Source organism: Nicotiana tomentosiformis, chromosome 11 (assembly GCF_000390325.3).
Source record: "Nicotiana tomentosiformis chromosome 11, ASM39032v3, whole genome shotgun sequence".
Taxonomy (NCBI): Eukaryota; Viridiplantae; Streptophyta; class Magnoliopsida; order Solanales; family Solanaceae; genus Nicotiana; species Nicotiana tomentosiformis.
Genome location: NC_090822.1, coordinates 53,945,537 through 53,971,314, shown reverse-complemented (window position 1 = coordinate 53,971,314; position 25,778 = coordinate 53,945,537). Strand labels below are relative to the sequence as shown.

At 39.6% G+C, this 25,778-nt stretch overlaps 1 protein-coding gene across 1 annotated transcript; it reads right to left on the bottom strand.

Annotated features, from left to right (window-relative positions):
- Positions 1–21,615: 21,615 nt before the first annotated feature.
- On the bottom strand, positions 21,616–24,713 carry LOC138901462 (uncharacterized). Its single transcript, XM_070189229.1, has 4 exons — positions 24,096–24,713; positions 23,020–23,581; positions 22,017–22,621; positions 21,616–21,924 (listed from the first exon to the last, which is right to left on the bottom strand). The coding sequence occupies exons 1-4, from the start codon at positions 24,711–24,713 to the stop codon at positions 21,616–21,618; spliced, it is 2,094 nt and encodes a 697-aa protein (XP_070045330.1).
- Positions 24,714–25,778: the final 1,065 nt, after the last annotated feature.

Sequence of the window (25,778 nt, the reverse complement as noted above, 5' to 3'; positions counted from 1 at the left end):
ATCACTTGAATATGAAACTCGAGATATGTCTTCCTTTTCATTTTCAGTATTTGCACACATTTCAAACCTTAAAGTTTCACCTCTCGCTATAGGAGTATCCATGAGTTTGCAATTATTCATTCGGAAGCGTTCCAAAATTTTCTTTTTTCAAGTTTTTTGAGAGAGACTCAATAACTTTTTGGAACGGTCTCTTTGGATCTTAACTCCAAGGATATAGTCTGTCTCACCCATATTTTTCATGTCAAATGACTTTGAAAGTCATGACTTGATAGTTTTCAAATACTCCAAATTATTTTCAGCCAAAAATATCGTCCATGTAAAGAGAAAGAATTACAAACATCCCAATGGAATTCTTCACATAAATGCAATGGTCTTCATTGATCATGGTGAAATCATACGAGATCACCTCATTGTGAAATCTCAAATACCATTGCCTTGAAGATTGCTTTAGGCTATAAATAGATCTTTTCAATTTACAGACCTTCTTTTCTTGGCCTTTAACGATGAAACCTATAGGTTGTTCCATGTAGATTTTCTCGTTTAGTTCTCCATTTATAAAAGTTGTCTTCATATCCATTTGGTGTAATTCCAAATCCAAACGTGCAACAATAGCCAAAAGTAAGCGAATTAAGATAAATTTCACAACTGGTGAATATGTTTCTTCATAATCTATTCCAACTCCTTGATTAAAGCTTTTTGCCACCAATTGTGCCTTATATCTTTCTATTGACCCATACGCTTTGCGTTTAACTTTGAGAACCCATTTGTTCCCAATTGCTCTATGCTCAGGCGGAAGTCAACTAGATCCAAACTTTGTTGGTTTTCATAGACTCTAATTTTTCTTTCATTGTTTTCATCCACTCATCTTTTTAGGGCTCGATAAAGATTCAGTCACATACTTTGGCTCATCCATTTATGTAGGAGATACCCAAAAAAAAAAAGTAATCTTCAATCTCATAAGTATGTTTGGGTATATCTTTCCTGGTACTTCTTCGTAGTTGAAATTCAGAGTCGTCAGAAGCATTTTGGGATTGAGAACAAGATCTTGATTAATTTAATTATCAACCGTGTCAAAAGACACTTGCTGATTATATGAGTTCAATATTTCATAAAGTGGCTCTCCATTCTTTACCCCGCCCTTCTTTGAAAAATTATTTTTCAGAAATGTGAAATCTCGTGATTCAATCTCAATAACACTTTCATCCTCTAATTCACCAATGAACATATACCCTTTGGAGTGTTCTGAATATCTTACAAAGATACATTTTTTGCCTTTTGGACCTAATTTACCAAATTTGCTAGAAGAATCTTTTACATATGCAGCACAACCCTAAGGTCGTAAATCATTTAAGTTTGGTTTCTGACCAGTCAAAGCTCATAAGGAGTGGAAGAAACTGATTTAGAAGGCACTTTGTTCAATATGTAGGCTGCAGTTAATAACTCATCTCCCCAAAAGGAAATAGGTAAATTTGCATGCGCTGTCATGGACCTTATCATGTCCAATAGTGTTCTATTTATCCTTTCTACTACACTATTTTGTTGAGATATGTAAGGAATAGTTAACTGTCTGGTGATGCCCTTTTGATTTCAAATGCTCTTATTGTTGATAACCTATGATGATGTTTGAAAGTGAAGGAAGTGAATATGAAATATAAAATATGACCATCGTGATAAGAATGAGAATTTCACTTGTGGCCAATAGTGCCAATAAAATAAAGAGTATGTGTGTTAGACCATGAATTGAACTGTAAATTCTTTGTATAATAAATGTTTTCAGAGCATCATTAGTCACCAAGGAAGTGTAGGTTGAAACAACCTAACTCTGAAACTACACATGCCGGTGTAGGAGTGATTGGGGTGTAAATCTCCATACTGATGTGTTAAGATTATTCCCCTTAATTGGGATGAGATTGACGTGTTGATATTATTCCCCTTAATTGCGATGAGATGATAGCTAGCAGAATGGGATGTCGACCCACACGACATTGTGGTGAGACGGATTAGCCGATCGGGCCGAGATCGGACGCCATGCCACGCACATGGTGGTGTTGTGATTGGATGTCTTGGGTGAGACTGCTTAGCCGATGGGGCGAGATTGGACTCCGTGCAAAATGTAGGGTGGTATATCGGTATTAAAGATATCCCAACTTAAAAATATAGATATTTACTTGAAAACCTATCTTTCTCTTAACTTGACACTTTAATATTGTTTGAGGCTCTTATTGATTCCATATTTCTTTCTCCTTGTACTGTTACTTGATTAATTGAGAGGGTGTTTAGTCTTACATACTAGTACTATTCTATATGTACTAACGTGCCTTTTGTAGGGGCGCTGCATATTTAATGGATGCATGTGGTTCCACAGCAGGCGACATCGATCAGTGATAGTGGTACACCCTCTTCCCAGCTGACTTGGTGGGCCCCACTTCCTATCAGGGTCTTCTATCTTTTATTCCTTATGTATAATATTTTGAGGTATAGCTGAAGCCTTATTTCCGGCACCATCATATTACTCATTTGTATCCACGAGAGGCTCCGTAGACATAGTGTGGGTTCTATTTTGATTTGGGTAAGTGAAAGTTGAAATGTTATACTTGTAACACATGTTTCCACTTCTAAAACTATGTATGTGTAATGTATTTTGGTAATTGTAAATGAAGTAACTAACGGTAATGAAATTGGTGTTATTTGTGAAATCATCTCATTGTCTAACGAATGGTATGTATTTTCACTTTATTCATGGGTAAGGTTGGGTAGAAGGTATCAAGTAGGCTTGCTTGACTGGGAGCGGCGGTCGCGCTCCCCAAGGTCAGGGCGTGACATCAAATCTAGCCAAATATAGTTCAAATAATTCAGAATAGGCTTTAGAAACTGCACACGAGTGAAAAAGATGCAATCTTTAGTAATTTTGGAAAAAGTCAACAAAAGTCAACTCCGGGCCCACTTGGTCAAAATCTAAAATTCAGACTAAAACCCAATTACCCATTCACCCCCGAGCACGGTTATGTAATTAGTTTCGAAATCTGACCTCAAATTGAGGTCTAAATCTCGATTTCTCAAAATCCCCAATTTCTACCTAAATCCCTAATTTCTACTATGAAGAATCATAGATTAAAGGTTACAATCAATGCGTGTTTACGGAAATATAATGAAATAAGTTAATATCTAATAACCAATGAAGTTGGGATGAAAAACCTTTTCAAAATCGCTTCAAGGCCGAGCTCAAACTTGAAAATGGTGAAAAGTGAAGAAAATCCCGACTTTGGAATGTATAAAGCACTGGGCGCCAGGTGTTCTTCGCATTCCAAATCACCTAACGCAATCGCGATGCACATCAGCCAAAAGGCATTCGCGTTCGTGAGCTACCATTTGCATACGCATAGGCTTGCTCTCCCCTGCCTTCGCATTCCCGTGCCAAGGACCGCGTTCGCGAAGAGTAACTCCTGGCTCCCCTTCCTAGATCCCACAACCCATCGCGTTCGCGTGAGGAAGGTCGCGTTCGCGAAGGATAAACCCCCCACTACTTCGCGTTCACCACCAACTCCTTGCGTTAGCGAAGAACAATTCCGCCCAGCCCAAGTTTCCCCTTTGCAATCATGAGAGTAGCTTCGTGATCGCGAAGCACATCATACCAGACACCAGAAACAGTTGCAACCCAACAACTTGCTAAGTCCAAAATGGTCTGTAGCCTATCCGAAATTAACCCAAGCCCCTCGAGCTTCAAACAAAACATACATACAAGTGTAATAACATCATACAAACTCGCTCGCATGATCAAAACACCAAAATAACACCTAGAAATAAGAATCGGACATCAAAATGCATGAAATTTTCAAAGAAACTCAAAAACTTCAAAAATCACAACCGAGCATCCGAATCCTATCAAACCAACTCTGTTTTGCACCAAATTTTGCAGACACGTTTCAAATAGCAAATGGACCTCTACAAAGTCCCGGAACAAAATTCGAACCCCATAACCACAAAGTCAACCTACGGTCAAACCTAGGAAATTCCCAAACCTTTAAATTGCTAGCTTTCGGCAAATCAAGTTAAATCAAGTTAGGGACTTCCGAATTCAATTCTGAGCACACACCCAAGTTCAAAATCACGATACGGACCCACCCATATCGTCAAAAAACCTATATGGGGTCGTTTACACAAAATGTTGACCGTAGTCAACTCAAGTTGTTTTAAAGATAAAAATTATATTTTCTTCAAATTTTCACAGTAAATCTTTTCAGAAAAAGACACGAACTACACAAGCAAGTCGAGAAACATTAAATGGAGCTAATGGAGGTCTCGAACACATAAATAAGGGCTAGTACTCAAAACGAGCTATCGGATCATCACATTCTCCACCTCTAAAAAAACGTCCATCCTCGAACGGACTTAGAAATATACGTGGACTAGTGATAAGGTGTAGGTATCTACTCCACATATCGGACTCAGACTCCCGCATAGCTGCCTCGATCGTCTGACCTTTCCACTGCACTTTAACGGAGGGATAACTCTTAGACCTCAACTTCCGGACATGCCGGTCTAAAATAGCCATCAACTCTTCCTCATAAGTCAAATCCTTGTCCAACTGGACTGAGCTAAAATCTAATACATGGGACGGATCGCCGTGATACTTCCAGAGCATGGAAATATGGAACACCGGGTGAACTGCTGATAAGCTGGGTGGTAATGCAAGTCTGTAGGCCACCTCAACAACTCTCTCAAGGATCTCAAAGGGACCGATAAACCTAGGACTCAACTTGTCCTTCTTCTTGAACCTCATTACACACTTCATGGGTCAAACCCGAAGCAAAACCCTCTCTCCCACCATGAATGCTACATTACGAGCCCTCCGATCAGCGTAACTCCTTTGCCTACACTGGACTGTACGAAGCCAATTTTGAATCAACTTCAATTACTCCAAGGCATCCCGAAGCAAATCAATACCCAACAACCTTGCCTCTCCTATCTCAAACCAACCAACTAGAGAAACCGCCTACCATATAAGGCCTCACAAGGAGCCATTTGAATACTCGATTGGTAGTTGTTGTTGTAGGAAAACTCCGCAAGTGATACTGATCCCAAGAACCCTCAAAATCCATGACACAACCGCGCAGCATGTCCTACAAAATTTGAATGGTGCTCTCGGACTACCCATCCGTATGGGGGTGAAATGATGTACTCAACCCAACTCGCGTATCTAACTCCCGCTGCACAACTCTCCAGAAATGGCAGGTGAAATATATGCCTTGATCAGAGATAATAGACACTGGCACGCCGTGGAGACGAACAATCCCCCGGATATAGATATGAGCCAGCTACTCTGAAGAATAAGTAGCCTCCACCGGAATGAAATGTGCCTACTTGGTCAACCTATTCACAATGACCTATAATGTGTCTAATGTCTTCAAAGTCTGTGGGATCCCAACAACGAAATCCATGGTAATACGCCCCCACTTCAAGTCAGGAATCTCAAGTATCTGAAGTAAACCGCCAAACCTCTGATGCTCGTACTTCACCTACTGGCAGTTCAAACACCGAGCCACATACCCCACAATATATTTCTTCATTCTTCTCCACCAATAATGCTGCCTCAAATCCCGATACATCTTGGCGGTGTGTGGCTCAGGTGTATATCTTAAATTAGTATATGGACATGAAGTAATCACACTCAGCTTAAAAATTATCACTTTTGACTATAACAAAAATGATTAGGTCTTACTTTTATGGAATATCACTTAATAATAACTGAATGTAAGCTTCATAAAGTCAACAGTGGCATAAAACATATTAAAGACAAGAAAGTGATATACTAGACAGGTTTTGACTTAAACAGGTAACTTAAGGCTTTATGACAGTTTTGTCAAGCTTGAAGACAATCATAACTATGTTTGTTCCATGAAAGACAACTTGATAACAACAGAATATAGGCAAAAGGGTCACTGATGTTCATTAGAATTCATCCTAACAACATTGTTTCATATAGTTATAACCATTAGTTAGACATGAATGCAAGATTGTCACAATGACATCTCAGAAGCTATTCCCATAATTAACAGGAATTGATAAAGAGGGAGACCATTTAAAAATCACTTAGACCTTTTATACTTTAGTCAAGTAGTGAGAGATTAAATTTTGAACTTTTTGGAACGGTCTCTTTGGATCTTAACTCCAAGGATATAGTCTGCCTCACCCATATTTTTCATGTCAAATGACTTTGAAAGTCATGACTTGATAGTTTTCAAATACTCCAAATTATTTCCAGCCAAAACTATCATCCATGTAAAGAGAAAGAATTACAAACATCCCAATGGAATTCTTCACATAAATGCAATGGTCTTCATTGATCATGGTGAAATCATACGAGATCACCTCATTGTGAAATCTCAAATACCATTGCCTTGAAGATTGCTTCAGGCTATAAATAGATCTTTTCAATTTACAGACCTTCTTTTCTTGGCCTTTAATGATGAAACCTACAGGTTGTTCCATGTAGATTTTCTCGTTTAGTTCTCCATTTATAAAAGTTGTCTTCACATCCATTTGGTGTAATTCCAAATCCAAATGTGCAACAATAGCCAAAAGTAAGCGAATTAAGATAAATTTCACAACTGGTGAATAGGTTTATTCATAATCTATTCCAAATCCTTGATTAAAGCTTTTTGCCACCAATTGTGCCTTATATCTTTGTATTGACCCATACGCTTTGTGTTTAACTTTGAGAACCTATTTGTTCCCAATTGCTCTACGCCCAGGCGGAAGTAAACTAGATCCAGACTTTGTTAGTTTTCATAGACTCTAATTTTTCTTTAACTGTTTTCATCCACTCATCTTTTCAGGGCTCGATAAAGATTCAGTCACACACTTTGGCTCATCCATTTATGTAGGAGATACCAAAAAAAAGTAATCTTCAATCTCATAAGTACGTTTGGGTATATATTTCCTGGTACTTCTTCGTAGTTAAAATTTAGAGTCGTCAGAAGCATTTTGGGATTGAGAATTCCCACTCTCACTCGGATCAAGAACAACATCTTGATTAATTAAATTATCAACCATGTCAAAAGACACTTGCTGACTATATGAGTTTAATATTTCATAAAGTGGCTCTCCATTCTTTACCCCGCCCTTCTTTGAAAAATTATTTTCCACAAATGTGACATCTCGTGATTCAATCTCAATAACACTTTCATCCTCTAATTCACCAATGAACACATACCCTTTGGAGTGTTCTGAATATCTTACAAAGATACATTTTTTGCCTTTTGGACCTAATTTACCAAATTTGCTTGAAGAATCTTTTACATATGCAGCACAACCCTAAGGTCGTAAATCATTTAAGTTTGGTTTCTGACCAGTCAAAGCTCATAAGGAGTGGAAGAAACTGATTTAGAAGGCACTTTGTTCAATATGTAGGCTGCAGACAATAACTCATCTCCCCAAAAGGAAATAGGTAAATTTGCATGCGCTGTCATGGACCTTATCATGTCCAATAGTGTTCTATTCATCCTTTCTACTACACTATAGTGTTGAGATGTGTAAGGAATAGTTAATTATCTGGTGATGCCCTTTTGATTTCAAATGCTCTTATTGTTGATAACCTATGATGATGTTTGAAAGTGAAGGAACTGAATATGAAATATAAAATGTGGCCATCGTGATAAGAATGAGAATTTCACTTGTGGCCAAAAGTGCCAATGAAATAAAGAGTACGTGTGTTAGACCATGAATTGAACTGTAAATTCTTTGTATAATAAATGTTTTGGGAGCATCATTAGTTACCGAGAAAGGGTAGGTTGAAACAACCTAACCCCGAAACTACACGTGCCGGTGTAGGAGTGATTGAGGGGTAAATCCCCATACTGATGTGTTACGATTATTCCCCTTAATTGGGATGAGATTGACGTGTTGATAATATTCTCCTTAATTGGGATGAGATGATAGCTAGCAGAATGTGATGTCGACCCACATGACATTGTGGTGAGACGGATTAGCTGATCGGGATGAGATCGGACGCCATGCCACACACATGGTGGTGTTGCGATTCGATGTCTTGGGGTGAGACTGCTTAGCCGATGGGGCGAGGTCGGACTCCGTGCTAAAAGAAGGGTGGTATATCGGTATTAAAGATCTCCCAACTTAAAAATATAGATATTTACTTGAAAACCTATCTTTCTCTTAACTTGACACTTTATTATTGTTTGAGGCTCTCATTGATTCTATGTTTTTCTCCTTGTACTGTTGCTTGATTAATTGAGAGGGTGTTTATTCTTACATACTAGTACTATTCCATATGTACGAATGTGCCTTTTGTCGGGGGCGCTGCATATTTAATGGATGCAGGTGGTTCCACAGCAGGCGACATCGATCAATGATAGTGGTACACCCTCTTCCCAGCTGACTTGGTGAGCCGCACTTCCTATCAGGGTCTTCTATCTTTTGTTCCTTATGTATAATGTTTTGAGGTATAGCTGGAGCCTTGTTTACTCTTTTGTATCCATTAGAGGCTCCGTAGACATAGTATGGGTTCTATTTTGATTTGGGTAAGTGAAAGTTGAAATGTTATACTTGTAACACACGTTTCCACTTCTAAAACTATGCATGGATAAGGTCGGGTAGAAGGCATCAAGTAGGCTTGCTTGACTGAGAGCGGAGGTCGCGCTCCCCAAGGTCGGGGCGTGACATCAAATCTAGCCAAATATAGTTCAAATAATTCAGAATGGGCTTTAGAAACTACACACGAGTGAAAAAGATGCAATCTTTAGTAATTTTGGAAAAAGTCAATAAAAGCCAACCCCAGACCCACTTGGTCAAAATCTGAAATTCCGACCAAAACCCAATTACCCATTCACGCCCGAGCCCGGTTATGTAATTAGTTTTGAAATCTAACCTCAAATTGAGGTCTAAATCTCAATTTCTCAAAATCCCCAATTTCTACCTAAATCCCTAATTTCTACTATGAAGAATCATAGATTAAAGGTTACAATCAATGCGTGTTTACGAAAATGTAATGAAATAAGTTAATATCTAATAACCAATGAAGTTGGGATGAAAAACCTCTTCAAAATCGCTCAAGGCCGAGCTCAAACTTGAAAATGGTGAAAAGTGAAGAAACTCCTGACTTTGGAATGTATAAATCACTAGGCGTCAGGTGTTCTTCGCGTTCGCAAATCACCTGACACAATCGCGAAGCACATCAGCCAAAAGGCCTTCGTGTTCATGAGCTACCATTTGCATACGGGTAGGCTTGCTCTCCCCTACCTTCGCATTCCCGTGCCAAGGACCGCGTTCGCGAAGAGTAACTCCTGGCTCCCCTCCCTAGATCCCACAACCCATCGCGTTCGCGTGAGGAAGGTCGCGTTCACGAAGGATAAACCCCCCACTACTTCGCGTTCGCCACCAACTCCTTGCATTAACGAAGAACAATTCTGCCCAGCCCAAGTTTCCCCTTTGCAATCGCAAGAGTAGCTTTGTGATCGCGGAGCACATCACACCAGACACTAGAAACAGTTGAAACCCAGCAACTTTCTAAGTCCAAAATGGTCCGTAGCCTATCCGAAACTCACCCAAACCCCTCGAGCTTCAAACAAAACATGCATACAAGTGTAATAACATCATACGAACTCGCTCGCTTGATCAAAACACCAAAATAACACCTAGAAATAAGAATCGGACATCAAAATGCACGAAATTTTCAAAGAAACTCAAAAACTTCAAAAATCACAACCGAGCATCCGAATCCTATCAAACCAACTCTGTTTTGCACCAAATTTTGCAGACAAGTTTCAAATAGAAAATGGACCTGTACAAAGTCTCGAAACAAAATTAGAACCCCATAACCACAAAGTCAACCTATGGTCAAACCTAAGAAATTCCCAAACCTTTAAATTACTAGCTTTCGGCAAATCAGGTCAAATCATGTTAGGGACTTTCGAATTCAATTCTGAGCATACACCCAAGTCCAAAATCACAATACGGACCCACCCGTATCGTCAAAATACCGATCTTGGGTCGTTTACATAAAATATTGACCGTAGTCAACTCAAGTTGTTTTAAAGCCAAAAATCATATTTGCTTCAAATTTTCACAGTAAATCTTTTCGGAAAAAGACATGGACTACACACGCAAGTCGAGAAATGTTAAATGGAGCTAATAGAGGTCTCGGAACACATAAATAAGGGCTAGTACTCAAAATGAGCTATCGGATCATCACATTCTCCACCTCTAAAAGAAACGTCCAACCTCGAACAGAATTAGAAAAATACGTTATCCGGTAAAAAGGTATAGGTATCTACTCCGCATATCGGACTCAGACTCCTACATAGTTGCCTCGATCGTCTGACCTCTCCACTGCACTTTAACGGAGGGATAACCCTTAGACCTCAACTTCCGAACCTGCCGGTCTAGAACAACCATCAACTCTTCCTCATAAGTCAAATCCTTGTCCAATTAGACTGAGATAAAATCTAATACATGGGACGGATCGCCGTGATACTTCCAGAGCATGGAAATATGGAACACCGGGTGAACTGCTGATAAGGTGGGTGGAAATGCAAGTCTATAGGCCACCTCAACAATTCTCTTAAGGATCTCAAAGGGACCGATAAACCTAGGGCTCAACTTTCTCTTCTTCCTGAACCTCATCACACCCTTCATGGGTCAAACCCGAAGCAAAACCCTCTCTCCCACCATGAATGCTACATTACGAGCCCTCCGATCAGCGTAACTCTTCTACCTACACTGCGCTGTACGAAGCCGATCTTGAATCAACTTGACTTTATCCAAGACATCCCGAAGCAAATCAATACCCAACAACCTTGCCTCTCCCATCTCAAACCAACCAACTAGAGAAACCGTCTCCCATATAAGGCCTCATAAGGAGCCATTTGAATATTTGATTGGTAGTTGTTGTTGTAGGAAAACTCCGCAAGTGATAAGAACGATCCCAAGAACCCTCGAAATCCATAACACAACCGTGTAGTATGCCCTCCAAAATTTGAATGGTGCGCTCGGACTACCCGTCCGTATGGGGGTGAAATGATGTACTCAACCCAACTCGCGTACCTAACTCCCGCTGCACAACTCTCCAGAAATGTCAGGTGAAATATGTGCCTTGATCGGAGATAATAGACACTGGCATGCCGTGAAGAAGAACAATCCCCCGGATATAGATATGAGCCACCTACTCTGAAGAATAAGTAGCCTCAACCGGAATGAAATGTGCCGACATGGTCAACCTATCCACAATGACCAATAATGTGTCTAATGTCTTCAAAGTCTGTGGGAGCCCAACAACGAAATCCATGGTAATACGCCCCCACTTCAAGTCAGGAATCTCAAATCTCTGAAGTAAACCACCAAGCCTCTGATGCTAGTACTTTACCTGCTGGCAGTTCAAACACCGAGCCACTTTCACTTTTGACTATAACAAAAATGATTAGGTCCTACTTTTATGGAATATAACTTAATAATAACTGAATGTTAGCTTCATAAAGTCAACAATGGCATAAAACATATTAAAGACAAGAAAGTGATATACTAGACAGGTTTTGACTTAAACAGGTAACTTAAGGCTTTATGACAGTTTTGTCAAGCTTGAAGACAATCATAACTATGTTTGTTCCATGAAAGACAATTTGATAACAACAGAATATAGGCAAAAGGGTCACTGATGTTCATTAGAATTCATCCTAACAACATTGTTTCATATAGTTATAACCATCAGTTAGACATGAACACAAGATATCACAATGACAACTCAGAAGCTATTCCCAGAATTAACAGGAATTGATAAAGAGGGAGACCATTCAAAAACACTTAGACCTTTTATACTTTAGTCAAGTAGTGAGAGATTAAATTTTGAACTTTTTAGAACGGTCTCTTTGGATCTTAACTCCAAGAATATAGTCTGCCTCACCCATATTTTTCATGTCAAATGACTTTGAAAGTCATAACTTGATAGTTTTCAAATACTCCAAATTATTTCCAGCCAAAAATATCATCCATGTAAAGAGAAAGAATTACAAACATCCCAATGGAATTCTTCACATAAATGCAATGGTCTTCATTGATCATGGTGAAATCATACGAGATCACCTCATTGTGAAATCTCAAATACCATTGCCTTGAAGATTGCTTCAGGCTATAAATAGATCTTTTCAATTTACAGACCTTCTTTTCTTGGCCTTTAACGATGAAACCTACAGGTTGTTCCATGTAGATTTTCTCGTTTAGTTCTCTATTTATAAAAGTTGTCTTCACATCCATTTGGTGTAATTCCAAATCCAAACGTGCAACAATAGCCAAAAGTAAGCGAATTAAGATAAATTTCACAACTGGTGAATATGTTTCTTCATAATGTATTCCAACTCCTTGATTAAAGCTTTTTTCCACCAATTGTGCCTTATATCTTTCTATTGACCCATACGCTTTGCGTTTAACTTTGAGAACCCATTTGTTCCCAATTGCTCTACGCCCAGGCGGAAGTCAACTAGATCCAGACTTTGTTGGTTTTCATAGACTCTAATTTTTCTTTAACTGTTTTCATCCACTCATCTTTTCAGGGCTCGATAAAGATTCAATCACACACTCAGATCAAGAACAAGATCTTGATTAATTTAATTATCAACCGTGTCAAAAGACACTTGCTGACTATATGAGTTCAATATTTCATAAAGTGGCTCTCCATTCTTTACCCCGCCCTTCTTTGAAAAATTATTTTCCAGAAATGTGACATCTCGTGATTCAATCTCAATAACACTTTCATCCTCTAATTCAACACTTTCACCCTCTAATTCACCAATGGACACATACCCTTTGGAGTGTTCAGAATATATTACAAAGATATATTTTTTGCCTTTTGGACCTAATTTACCAAATTTGCTAGAAGAATCTTTTACATATACAGCACAACCCCAAGGTTGTAAATCATTTAAGTTTGGTTTCTGACCAGTCAAAGCTCATAAGGAGTGGAAGAAACTAATTTAGAAGGCACTTTGTTCAATATGTAGGCTGCAGTCAATAACTCATCTCCCCAAAAGGAAATAGGTAAATTTGCATGCGCTGTCATGGACCTTATCATGTCCAATAGTGTTCTATTCATTCTTTCTACTACACTATTTTGTTGAGATGTGTAAGGAATAGTTAACTGTCTGGTGATGTCCTTTTGATTTCAAATGCTCTTACTGTTGATAACCTATGATGTTGCTTGAAAGTGAAGGAAGTGAATATGAAATATAAAATGTGGCCATCGTGATAAGAATGAGAATTTCACTTGTGGCCAATAGTGCCAATGAAATAAAGAGGACGTGTGTTAGACCATGAATTGAACTGTAAATTCTTTGTATAATAAATGTTTTGGGAGCATCATTAGTCACCGAGGAAGGGTAGGTTGAAACAACCTAACTCCGAAACTACACGTTCCGGTGTAGGAGTGATTGAGGTGTAAATCCCCATACTGATGTGTTAAGATTATTCCCCTTAATTGGGAAGAGATTGACGTGTTGATATTATTCCCCTTAATTGGGATGAGATGATAGCTAGTAGAATGTGATGTCGACCCACACGACATTGTGGTGAGACGGATTAGCCGATCGGGCCGAGATCGGACGCTATGCCACGCACATGGTAGTGTTGTGATTGGATGTCTTGGGTGAGACGGCTTAGACGATGGGGCAAGATCGGACTCCGTGCTAAAAGCACGGTGGTATATCGGTATTAAAGATCTCCCAACTTAAAAATATAGATATTTACTTGAAAATCTATCTTTCTCTTAACTTGACACTTTAATATTGTTTGAGGCTCTCATTGATTCCATGTTTCTTTGTCCTTGTACTGTTACTTGATTAATTGAGAGGGTGTTTAGTCTTACATACTAGTACTATTCCATATGTACTAACTAGCCTTTTGTCTGGGGCGCTGCATATTTAATAGATGCATGTAGTTCTACAATAGGCAACAGTGATAGTGGTACACCCTCTTCCCAGCTAACTTGGTAGGCCCCACTTCCTATCGGGGTCTTCTATCTTTTGTTCCTTATGTATAATGTTTTGAGGTATAGCTGGAGCCTTGTTTCCGGCACCATCATATTACTCTTTTGTATCCATTAGAGGCTCCGTAGACATAGTGTGGGTTATATTTTGATTTGGGTAAGTGAAAGTTGAAATGTTATACTTGTAACACATGTTTCCACTTCTAAAACTATGTATGTTTAATGTATTTTGGTAATTGTAAATGAAGTAACTAATGGTAATGAAATTGGTGTTGTTTGTGAAATCCTCTCATTGTCTAATGAATGGTATGCATTTTCACTTTATTCATGGGTAAGGTCGGGTAGAAGGCATCTAGTAGGCTTGCTTGACTGGGAGCGGCGGTCGCGCTCCCCAAGGTCGGGTCGTGACATCAAATCTAGCCAAATATAGTTCAAATAATTCATAATAGGCTTTAGAAACTACACACGAGTGAAAAAGATGCAATCTTTAGTAATTTTGGAAAACGTCAACAAAAGTCAACCCCGGGCCCACTTGGTCAAAATCTGAAAATTCGGACAAAAATCCAATTACTCATTCACTCCCGAGCCCGGTTATGTAATTAGTTTCGAAATCTGACCTCAAATTGAGGTCTAAATCTCGATTTCTCAAAATCCCCAATTTCTACCTAAATCTCTAATTTCTACTATGAAGAATCATAGATTAAAGGTTACAATCAATGCGTGTTTACGGAAATATATTGAAATAAGTTAATATCTAATGACCAATGAAGTTGGGATGAAAAACCTCTTCAAAATCACCTCAAGACCGAGCTCAAACTTGAAAATGGTGAAAAGTGAAGAAAATCCCGACTTTGGAATGTATAAATCACCGGGATCCAGGTGTTCTTCGCGTTCGCGAATCACCTGACATAATCGCAAAGCACATCAGCCAAAAGGCCTTCGCGTTCGTGAGCTACCATTTGCATACGCGTAGGCTTGCTCTCCCCTGCTTTCGCATTCCCGTGCCAAGGACCGCATTCACGAAGAGTAACTCATGGCTCCCCTCCCTAGATCCCACAACCCATCGCGTTCGCGCAAGGAAGGTCGCGTTCGCGAAGGATAAACCCCCCACTACTTCGCGTTCGCCACCAACTCCTTGCGTTAGCGAAGAACAATTCTGCCCAGCCCAAGTTTCCCCTTTGCAATCGGGAGAGTAGCTTTGTGATCGCGAAGCACATCATACCAGACACCAGAAACAGTTGAAATCAGCAACTTTCTAAGTCCAAAATTGTCCGTAGCCTATCCGAAACTCACCAAAGCCCCTCGGGCTTCAAACAAAACATGCATACAAGTGTAATAAAATAATACGAACTCGCTCGCATGATCAAAACAGCAAAATAACACCTAGAAGTAAGAATCAGACATCAAAATGCATAACATTTTCAAAGAAACTCAAGAACTTCAAAAATCACAACCGAGCATCCGAATCTTATCAAACCAACTCTGTTTTGCACCAAATTTTGCAGACAAGTTTCAAATAGCAAATGGACCTATACAAAGTCCCGGAACAAAATTCGAACCCCATAACCACAAAGTTAACCTACGGTCAAACCTAGGAAATTCCCAAACTTTTAAATTACTAGCTTTCGGCAAATCAAGTCAAATCAAGTTAGGGACTTCCGAATTCAATTCTGAGCATACACCCAAGTCCAAAATCACGATACAGACCCACCCGTATCGTCAAAATACCGATTTGGGGTCATTTACACAAAATTTTGACCGTAGTCAACTCAAGTTGTTTTAAAGCCAAAAATCATATTTTCTTCAAATTTTCACAGTAAATCTTTTCGGAAAAAGACACGGACTACACATGCAAGTCGAGAAACGTTAAATGGAGCTAATAGAGGTCTCGGAACACATAAATAAGAGCTAGTACTCAAAATGAGCTACCGGATCGTCACATTCTCCACCTCTAAAAGAAACGTCCGTCCTCGAACGGAGTTAGAAATATACGTGGACTGGTGAAAAGGTAAAGGTATCTACTCTGCATATTGGACTCGGACTCCCGCATAGCTGCCTCGATCGTCTGACCTCTCCACTGCACTTTAACGGAGGGATAACTCTTAAACCTCAACTTTCAGACCTAACGGTCTAGAATAGCCATCAACTCTTCCTCATAAGTCAAATCCTTGTCCGATTGGATAGAGCTAAAATCTAATACATGGGACGGATCGCCGTGATACTTCCAGAGCATGGAAACATAGAACACCGGGTGAACTGCTGATAAGCTGGGTGGCAATGCAAGTTTGTAGGCCACCTCAACAACACTCTCAAGGATCTCAAAGGGACAGATAAACCTAGGGCTCAACTTGCCCTTCTTCAGGAACCTCATCACACCCTTCATGGGTCAAACCCGAAGCAAAACCCTCTCTCCCACCATGAATGCTACATTACGAGCCCTCCGATCAGCGTAACTCTTCTGCCTACACTGGGCTGTACGAAGCCGATCTTGAATCAACTTGACTTTCTCAAAAGGCATCCCGAACCAAATCAATACCCTATAACCTTGCCTCTCCCATCTCAAACCAACCAACTAGAGAAATCGCCTCCCATATAAGGCCTCATAAGGAGCCATTTGAATACTCGATTGGTAGTTGTTGTTGTAGGAAAATTCCGCAAGTGATAAGAACTGATCCCAAGAACCCTCGAAATCCATAACACAGCCGTGTAGCATGCCCTCCAAAATTTGAATGGTGCGCTCGGACTACCGTGCGTCTGGGGGTGAAATGATATACTCAACCCAACTCGCGTACGTAACTCCCGCTGCACAACTCTCTAGAAATGCCAGGTGAAATATGTGCCTTGATCGGTGATAATAAACACTGGCATGCCGTGAAGACTAACAATCCCCCGGATATAGATATGAGCCAGCTACTCTGAAGAATAAGTAGCCTCCATCGGAATAAAATGTGCCGACTTGGTCAACCTATCCACAATGACCAATAATGTGTCTAATGTCTTCAAAGTGTGTGGGAACCCAACAACGAAATCCATGGTAATACGCCCCCACTTCAAGTCAGGAATCTCAAGTCTCTGAAGTAAACCGCCAAACCTCTGATGCTAGTACTTCACCTGCTGGCAGTTCAAACACCGAGCCACATACCCCACTATATATTTCCTCATTCCTCTCCACCAATAATGCTGCCTCAAATCCGATACATCTTGGCGGTATGTGGCTCAGGTGTATAGCTTAAATTAGTATCTGGACATGAAGTAATCACACTCAGCTTAAAAATTATCACTTTTGACTATAACAAGAATGATTAGGTCCTACTTTTATGTAAGATAACTTAATAATAACTGAATGTAAGCTTCATAAAGTCAACAGTGGCATAAAACATATTAAAGACAAGAAAGTGATATACTAGACAGGTTTTGACTTAAACAGGTAACTTAAGGCTTTATGACAGTTTTGTCAAGCTTGAAGACAATCATAATTGTGTTTGTTCCATGAAAGAAAACTTGATAACAACAGAATATAGGCAAAAGGATCACTGAAGTTCATAAGAATTCATCCTAACAACATTGTTTCATATAGGTATAACCATCAGTTAGACATGAACACAAGATTGTCACAATGATAACTCAGAAGCTATTCCCAGAATTAACGGGAATTGATAGAGAGGGAGACCATTTAAAAAACACTTAGACCTTTTATACTTCAGTCAAGTAGTGAGAGATTAAACTGTAAACTTTCAAGTTTTTTCCTAATTAGGATTATCAAACAATAATCTCAACCGCAAGAATGCTGGAAAGCGGTGTATAGAGATAAGGATCACAATAAAGTTCACAATAGGACTATTGAAAGAAAACTCTGAAGTTTAGACAAGCATGAAAGTCATTAAGGCATATTAAAGGAACGTAATCATACAGACTACTAGGATTCAGAAATGAGAGTTGTTACAATTGTATAACAGGCTAACCGATATTAATTTGAGGATATTCATAAGCATGACAAAAGAACACAAACCAATAGCACCTTATCATGAACATGGAGATAACATTTTGTATATTAATGATATCATCTCAAACGATTACAATTAACAGAAGAAAATGAGCATATTCATAATAGTCTAATAAGATGATCAAAAGAGAAGAGTTAGAGGTAATATGACCTTTTCGAGGGCAGTAGACCAAACAAGAGCTTGTTTTGCCATTTAGGATCCAAGAATTCAGAAGACTTCGACCAAATGAGTACCTCAAAACAAAATCAGAGTTCGAGTAAGAACTTAGCCTTAGGCGAAGGAGTTCTAATCACTACTATACTGATTTTTGCTTTTTGATAATTGTTCTTGGTGTATTCTTTTCAATGTTAGGAGGTTGTGTAGATGTTGTTAGGTGAGAGCATTAAAGGCCCTTTTTATAGTGCCTTAAGTCTCTAGGTTTTCAATCAAATTCAAAATTTTGAGTGGAAAGTGATGAAGATTGATGATGATAACAAAATCGAGCAAAAAATCTGATAGACAGAGGGGAAAAATGGTGAATAGGTTACCTGAGTGAAGAAAGCTAACCGTTGATAGAAAAACACTGGTCAAAGCTCCAATGTCCAGAGGTTATTACATTTGACCTCTGGACTTTGAATAATCATGATAAGGCTCTGAAACGTGCCCATGCATGCTTCGATTTAACAGAACAAGAAGGAAATTTGGAGATTTGAAGTTTCACATTTTGGTCTGTGATTTCATAATTGGGGCTTTTGAAATTTCATCGGTGAAACAGAAAGAAAACAACATGCTTCATAGCCCAGAGACAAGATGAGTGTTCTGTATGTTTGATTTGAAAGAACAAGGAATAAATCAGATTAATGGTGTTTTGAGCTTAGGGTTTCAGAACTGGGCATTTCAATTCCAGTGATTGAAAGAGGAAAATAGCAGCGGGATTCACGGATAGGGAGGCAGATTGAGCATTTGGGGTTTGATTTGTGTGACCTTGCACAAATTATGCACGCATTTGGGATTGATGGGCTAGAGACGGATGAGAGAAAAGAGAGAGTTTAGGGAAATGAGGGCGGCTGAGTAAGGTGAGAAATGATTAGGGTTTGGGTAATTGGGGGTGTCCGTCTCTAGGGTTAAAGCTGAGGGATAGAATCTAGGCCGTGGATTTTTGAGATCAACGGTCCTGATAAGTTGGTCATTAAAGATTTTGGGGCAGATTTTCAATGTCTCTTAGATTAGGAGATTGTGGACGGTGGGGATGAGATCTCTGGGGGCGAGTGTTTAAAATCAAAAGAAAATTGAAGATTAAATGTGAGTCGTTGATCAGATGGACCAACGACTCAGATGTAAGTGTGTTTGTTTTGTGTGTGGTGAGAGAGGGTAACGTTGCACGCAGTGATTGGTGCAAAGGAGATGGAAAGGATTGCCATAGTGGTGAGGCGGGTGTTTGGACTGGGTATATTTCGGACTGAGCTTGCATGTTTGGGCCAAAAATAATTTAAAAAATGGCCATTTTACGTTTAATTCAGAATTACAATTGTAGCCCTTTTGTCTTTTAATCCCCTTTTCTAATTAATTTAAATAAACTTAACAATTTTTAATAAAATATGGTATTATAATTATTATATATACTTCTATTTATTTTAGTTAATTATTTATAAGAATATCCTATTTTCTAAATTGTAATACTAATTTCGAATTTTTAACATAGTAGCCTAATTAACTAGAAATTAAAGAGTAATTCATTAAATTAATTATAGAACCTATGCAATGTATATAAAAGTTATTTTAATAATCTTAAAATAGTAAGTGTATTTGTAATTACACAATATTAATATTGTGTAATTAATTTTTAAACTAATACTTAATTAATTTGTAAAAATTAATATTTATTACTAGAAAATACTTTTAAAATATTTATTGTAAATTATTAAGTATAAATAATTTAATTTTAAAAAGAGGGTCAAAATTGGCCATCAACAACTGCTCCTCTTTGACCAGAGACGATGTAATAGTTTTCGGGCAAAGAAATTGAACCAAAGCCAATTTTGTCTCGACTTTAGGCATGTATTGCAGGAGTGGCATGAAAGATTATCAATTACAGGATTGTGTTAAGGAAGAATTTGGGAAGAATTTTGGAGATATTGGGGTCGAATTCTGGCTTTGAATTCCTTACATACCTCGGCTTAACGAGGAACATGCCTCATGTAATTCAGGAGTGAAGATTTTCAGGAAGCAGCACCGGCAGGAACTGCCCCAGTATCGTATTATGACGATATGGCGAGACGGATGATTGGGCACTTATGATAGCTTGAATTTTGCTGCTTGGCTTGAATGATTTGAAAATTTTGAGGAAATCAAGTCGGCGTAGTTCCTGAACAACATACAAAAGTGATATTTGGTTTTTCTATTAAAAAAGAAGGGGAGAGAAACCGAACCCTATGTAGGTTTCCTTCATATCCCTCCATGGGAAGTCAGGTTTAACATAGTTCTGTTACAGCAAAAACCTAACTCTATTTGTCTTCAGACATAGTATCTCTTGATTGCGTCTGGGTTGATAGGATTTGTGTTGATTCTTCCATCCATTTCTGCCAAGATTAGAGCTCCACCTGACATTGCTCGGTGAACCACGTAAGGACCTTTTCAGTTTGGTGCGAACTTTCCTTTAGCTTCCTCTTGGTGGGGAAAGATTTTCTTCAAGACCAACTGCCCCATTGCGAACTAGCAAGTCTTCACTCTCTTGTTAAATGCACTGGCCATCCTGTTCTGATATAGTTGACCATGACATACTACATCCATTCTTTTCACGTCAACGAGCATGAGTTTCTCTTATCTGACCCGTATCCACTTAGCATCGTCCAATTTTGCTTCTTTAATGACTCTTAAAGATGGTATTTCGACCTTCGCAAGTATCACAGCTTCAGTGCCGTATAATAACATATACGTCATTGCCCCAATGGATGTTCTCATGGTGGTCCAATAAACCAGTAAAGCGAAAGGTAGTTTCTCGTGCCATTTTCGGTAATTGTCCACTATCTTCCGCATAATTCTCTTGATATTCTTGTTGGCTGCCTCATCTGCCCCATTCATTTGTGGTCTGTAGGCTGTGAAATTGCGGTGGATGATTCTGAACTTCTCGTAGATTTATCTTATGAGGTCACTGTTGAGATTAGCGGCATTGTCAGTGATGATAGACTTTGGTATCCCAAATCTACAGACGATGTTGTTTCAAATGAAATCTGCCGCTACCTTCTTTGTGAAGGCCTCGTAAGTAGATGCCTCGACCTATTTGGTGAAATATTCGATAGCTACTAAGATGAAACGGTGTCCATTTGGTGCTGCGCGCTCTATAGGTCCAATCACATCCATGCCCCAAACGGCGAACAACCAAGGTGAACCCATTACGTTTAACTCATTTGGCAGAACCCAGATGAAATCCCCGTGAATTTGGCATTGGTGACACTTATGCACGTAGCAGATACTGTCGCTTTCCATAGTCATCCAAAAGTATCCAGCTCTTAAGATCTTCTTGGCTAATGTGAACCCATTTATATGGGGTCCGCATGTTTCTGCATGTATTTTCTCCAATAATATGGTTTCCTCGATAGCGTCTACACATCTCAACAAACCTAAGTCCGGGGTCCTCATGTACAGGGCTTACCCATTGAGGAAAAGGTGGTTTGCCAACCTCCTGAGGGCTCGGTTTTGACCATTAATAGCATTCTCCAGGTATTCTCTAGTTGTAAGGAATTTCTTGATGTCGTGATACCATGGTTTACCGTCTAGTTCTTCATCTACATGGAAGAAGTAGGCATGTTGATCCCTGATCTCTACCTCGATAGGGTCAATGTAGTTCTTGTCTGGATGCTGTATCATAGATGATAGGGTTGCAAGGCCGTCAATAAACTCATTCTGAATCCTGGGGATGTGCTTGAACTCAATCTTTCTGAACTTCTTGCATAGCTCCTTCACGCAGTGCAAGTATAGAAGTATCTTGACATTCTTGGTGGACCATTCCACTTGGACTTGGTGTATCAATAGATCGGAATCCCTATGACCAAAAGTTCTTTGACATTCATGTCGACTGCCATTCTGATCCCAAGGATGCGTGCTTCGTATTCAATCATATTATTGGTGCAAAGGAATCTTATCTTTGCTGATGCCGGATAATGTTGTCCGGATTCTAAAATCAGGACTTCCCCAATTCCGACTACTTTGAAGTTTGTTGCTCCATCGAAAAATATTCTCCATCCAGGGTATGATTCTGCAATATCTTCTCCAGCAAATAACACTTCTTCATCAGAAAAATACGTAGTAAGTGGCTCGTAATCCCCGTCCACCAGATTCTCTTCGAGGTGGTCAGCTAAAGCTTGTCCTTTGATAGCCATTTGAGTTATGTACACACTATCAAATTGAGTGAGGAAAATTTTCATTTTAGCTAGCTTTCCGATAGGCATTGGCTTCTCAAATATGTACTTGAGCGGGTTGAGCCGAGATATCAGATGTGTAGTGTATACTGACATATAATGCCTTAGTTTCTGGGCAATCCAAGTCAGAGCACAACAGGTGCGTTCTATCAAAGTATACTTGGCCTTGCACGACATGAACTTCTTTCTTAAGTAGTAGATGGCCTGCTCCTTTCTCCCAGTTTCGTCATGCTGCCCTAACACACAACCGAAGGCGTTGTCCAAGACTAACAAATATAGTAATAATGGCTTCCCTTGTTCGGGGGGAACCATCACTGGTGGATTTGATAGATACTCATTGATTCTGTTGAAGACTTTTTGGCACTCTTCTGTCCATTTTGTGGTTGCATTGTTCTTTAGCAACTTGAAAATGGGTTCGTAGATTACCGTGGACTGGGCTATGAAGCGGCTGATGTAATTCAATCTGCCCAGGAAACTCATGACATCTTTCTTGCTCTTCGGTGGTGGTAATTCCTGAATGACCTTGATTTTTTATGGGTTCAGTTCTATTCCATTCCTGCTTACAATGAAGCCCAACAGCTTTCTAGTGGGGACTCCTAATGCACACTTTGCCGGGTTCAACTTCAAACTATACCTTCATAGGCGTTCGAAAATTTCCTCAAATCATCCAAGTGCCCTGAACTCTTCCGAGACTTTATGATGACATCATCCACATACACTTCAATCTCCTTATGAATCATGTCATGAAAAAGGGTCATCATGGCCCTCATGTAGGTGGCACCAACGTTCATGAAACCGAATGGCATGACTCTATAACAGTAAACTCCCCAAGGTGTGGTGAAGTCTATCTTCTCTGCATTTTCCTCGTGCATCAAGATTTGGTGATATCGAGCGAAACAATCCACAAATGACTGCAATTCATGCTTCGCACAGTTGTCGATGAGGATATGGATATTTGGCAGAGGGAAATCATTGGGATGGATTTGTTGAGATCTCGATAGTCCACACATTTTATGATCTTCTCGTCTTTCTTGGGTATTGGGACGATATTTGCCAACCAGCTTGGATAGTTGGTGACCCTTACTACATTTGCTTCTATCTGTTTGGTCACTTCTTCCTTTATCCTCAGACTTAAATCGGGTATGAATTTTCTGGGTTTCTTCTTGACTGGTGGTCTGGTAGGATTGGTGGGCAGTCTATGCGAGACAATGTCAGTACTTAATCCTGGCATGTCATCATACGACCATACGAACACATTGATGTACTATCGGAGGAGTTATACTAGCTTTTCCTTATGCTAGCCTTCTAGGTGAATGCTAATTCTGGTTTCCTTTAAATCTTCTTCGCTTCCAAGATTGACCACTTCTGTCTCTTGGAGGTTAGGATTTTTCTGACTTTCCAACTTCTCGAACTCCTACGGGAGATTATTTGGCATCATGCTCTCATTATACTCTTCGTAATCCGGGTAATTGGGCTCAACGGTATTGTAACATGTCATAATCATGGAATGCTGGTTTTTAGCATTTTGATTACTGAAAAGAAAAACTAAGTATAATTAAAGAGGTAAATAAGGTTGCAATATTTGAAAATTATTCTTTTATTTCATCAAAAAAGGAACGCCTTAAGCGTTCAAAAGAGGCAAATAACAAAAAGGTACAGACATGGTACATACCTCAATTGACCGTGTGCTTTTCAAAAGAAAACTTTTACAGTTCCATACAACCAAGCCTCCCGGCGAACCAAAGATGGACTAGCGGTCCAATGCCGCAGCACTTCCCCTGGTTCGGCATCCCTGATAGTCAGTGTCTTGATGTCAGTCCCTTCATGAAATTCTTCAATCATATTCATGAACATCTTTGCCATTCCTTCGATGATGTCATCTTTTGGTACTGAACTTTGACTCGAACTTGAAACATGATCTGGCACAAAAACCTTTTTCTCGGAGCTAACGATAGGAGTTTTCCCTTCTAGAGGCTGATATCCTATGCCGACCATTCCTTTATGCTCATTCTGTTCAATTGGCTTTATGATTCCGTTCGACCTGGATCCCAGCCCTATTACTGGCATGTATCCATATTTCATCATTTCTCTCATAGCCATCTTGGATCTATACGACGATTGCATTCCCAAGTTTTGTTCAGTCTTTTCCATTTCGGCGGTCTGCATGATTTCCACCGCATGAAAAGCAACTTCGTCTAGCCCTTCAATGAACGGAACAATATACTCCAAATAAGCGGAGTGACCCCATTCGCCATGAACAACGATATCCTGACATCCCCACTCAAATTTCATGCATTGGTGTAAAGTGTATGGGACGACCCTTGCCATATGTATCCAGGGCCTTCCCGGTAGCAAGTTGTAGGAAGAGGAGATGTCCATTACTTGAAACAATATGGGAAAATTGATCGGCCCGATCTGCAAGGCCAAATAAATTTCTCCAATAACATCCTTATACAAAAACTCAAAGGCCCTCACCCTCACATGGCTTTCCTTGACTTCCCTCAAATGAATTCCTAACTCCATCGACCAACACTCGGGACACCACTTTGTCCCCATATTTGACAGTGATATGAAGAGCCTTGTTATGACTTGCGCCTTCGACAAGAAGTTCATCTCTTCTGAAAGTGATCATGTTTGCTTCGCGCATTTTCCCAATTGTTGCGGCCAGCGCCTCACTAATGGTGTTACTTGGTACATTTACCCCACTTAATACTTTCAATAGGGCATCTTTATGACTGTCGGAACTCATTAAGAGATCCATGATTGATATATGTGCTGGAGTTTTCTTCAGCTTCTCCTCCACAGAATACTCTTTCATTGATATTTTGTTCCAAAACTCGGCGGCTTCTGGGTTCATTATGTTCCTTATTTGAATTTTCTCTCCCCCCGGGTTTCCTCGATTGACATCTTCAGGAGTGTAGAATCTCCCATACCTAGTCATACCATGGGTTGTGGCAGAGTCTGTCATTTTGGCCTTTCTCTTTTGTTGGTACGTCTATGGGACGGTTTTGTATTCCTGACTTTCTTCGTCTCTTGTAGCAACCGCAGGTTGTTGCAGATAAGTCTGAACCGTCACTGTAGGCCTCAAGTGTACTGTAATCATTGGAGCCATTTGAGAAGGGATCCTGGTGGCTTCTACATTTCCTATAGTGATGATTGTGTCCTTTAGGTCATACTCTTCATCCAATATGATCATGTTAGCTCCCTGGTTCAGTGATTTGGCAGCAGATTGCTATTCACATTGGGCGGTGCTAGAGTGCACTGAATGGCTACGCTCTTGATCAGGGTTTCAATCTCATTTTTTAGCTTAAAACAATCTTCAGTATCATGCCCAGGTACATTTGAATGGTACACACATCTTTTAGTTGCGTGAAAATACTTGGAGGGATGTTC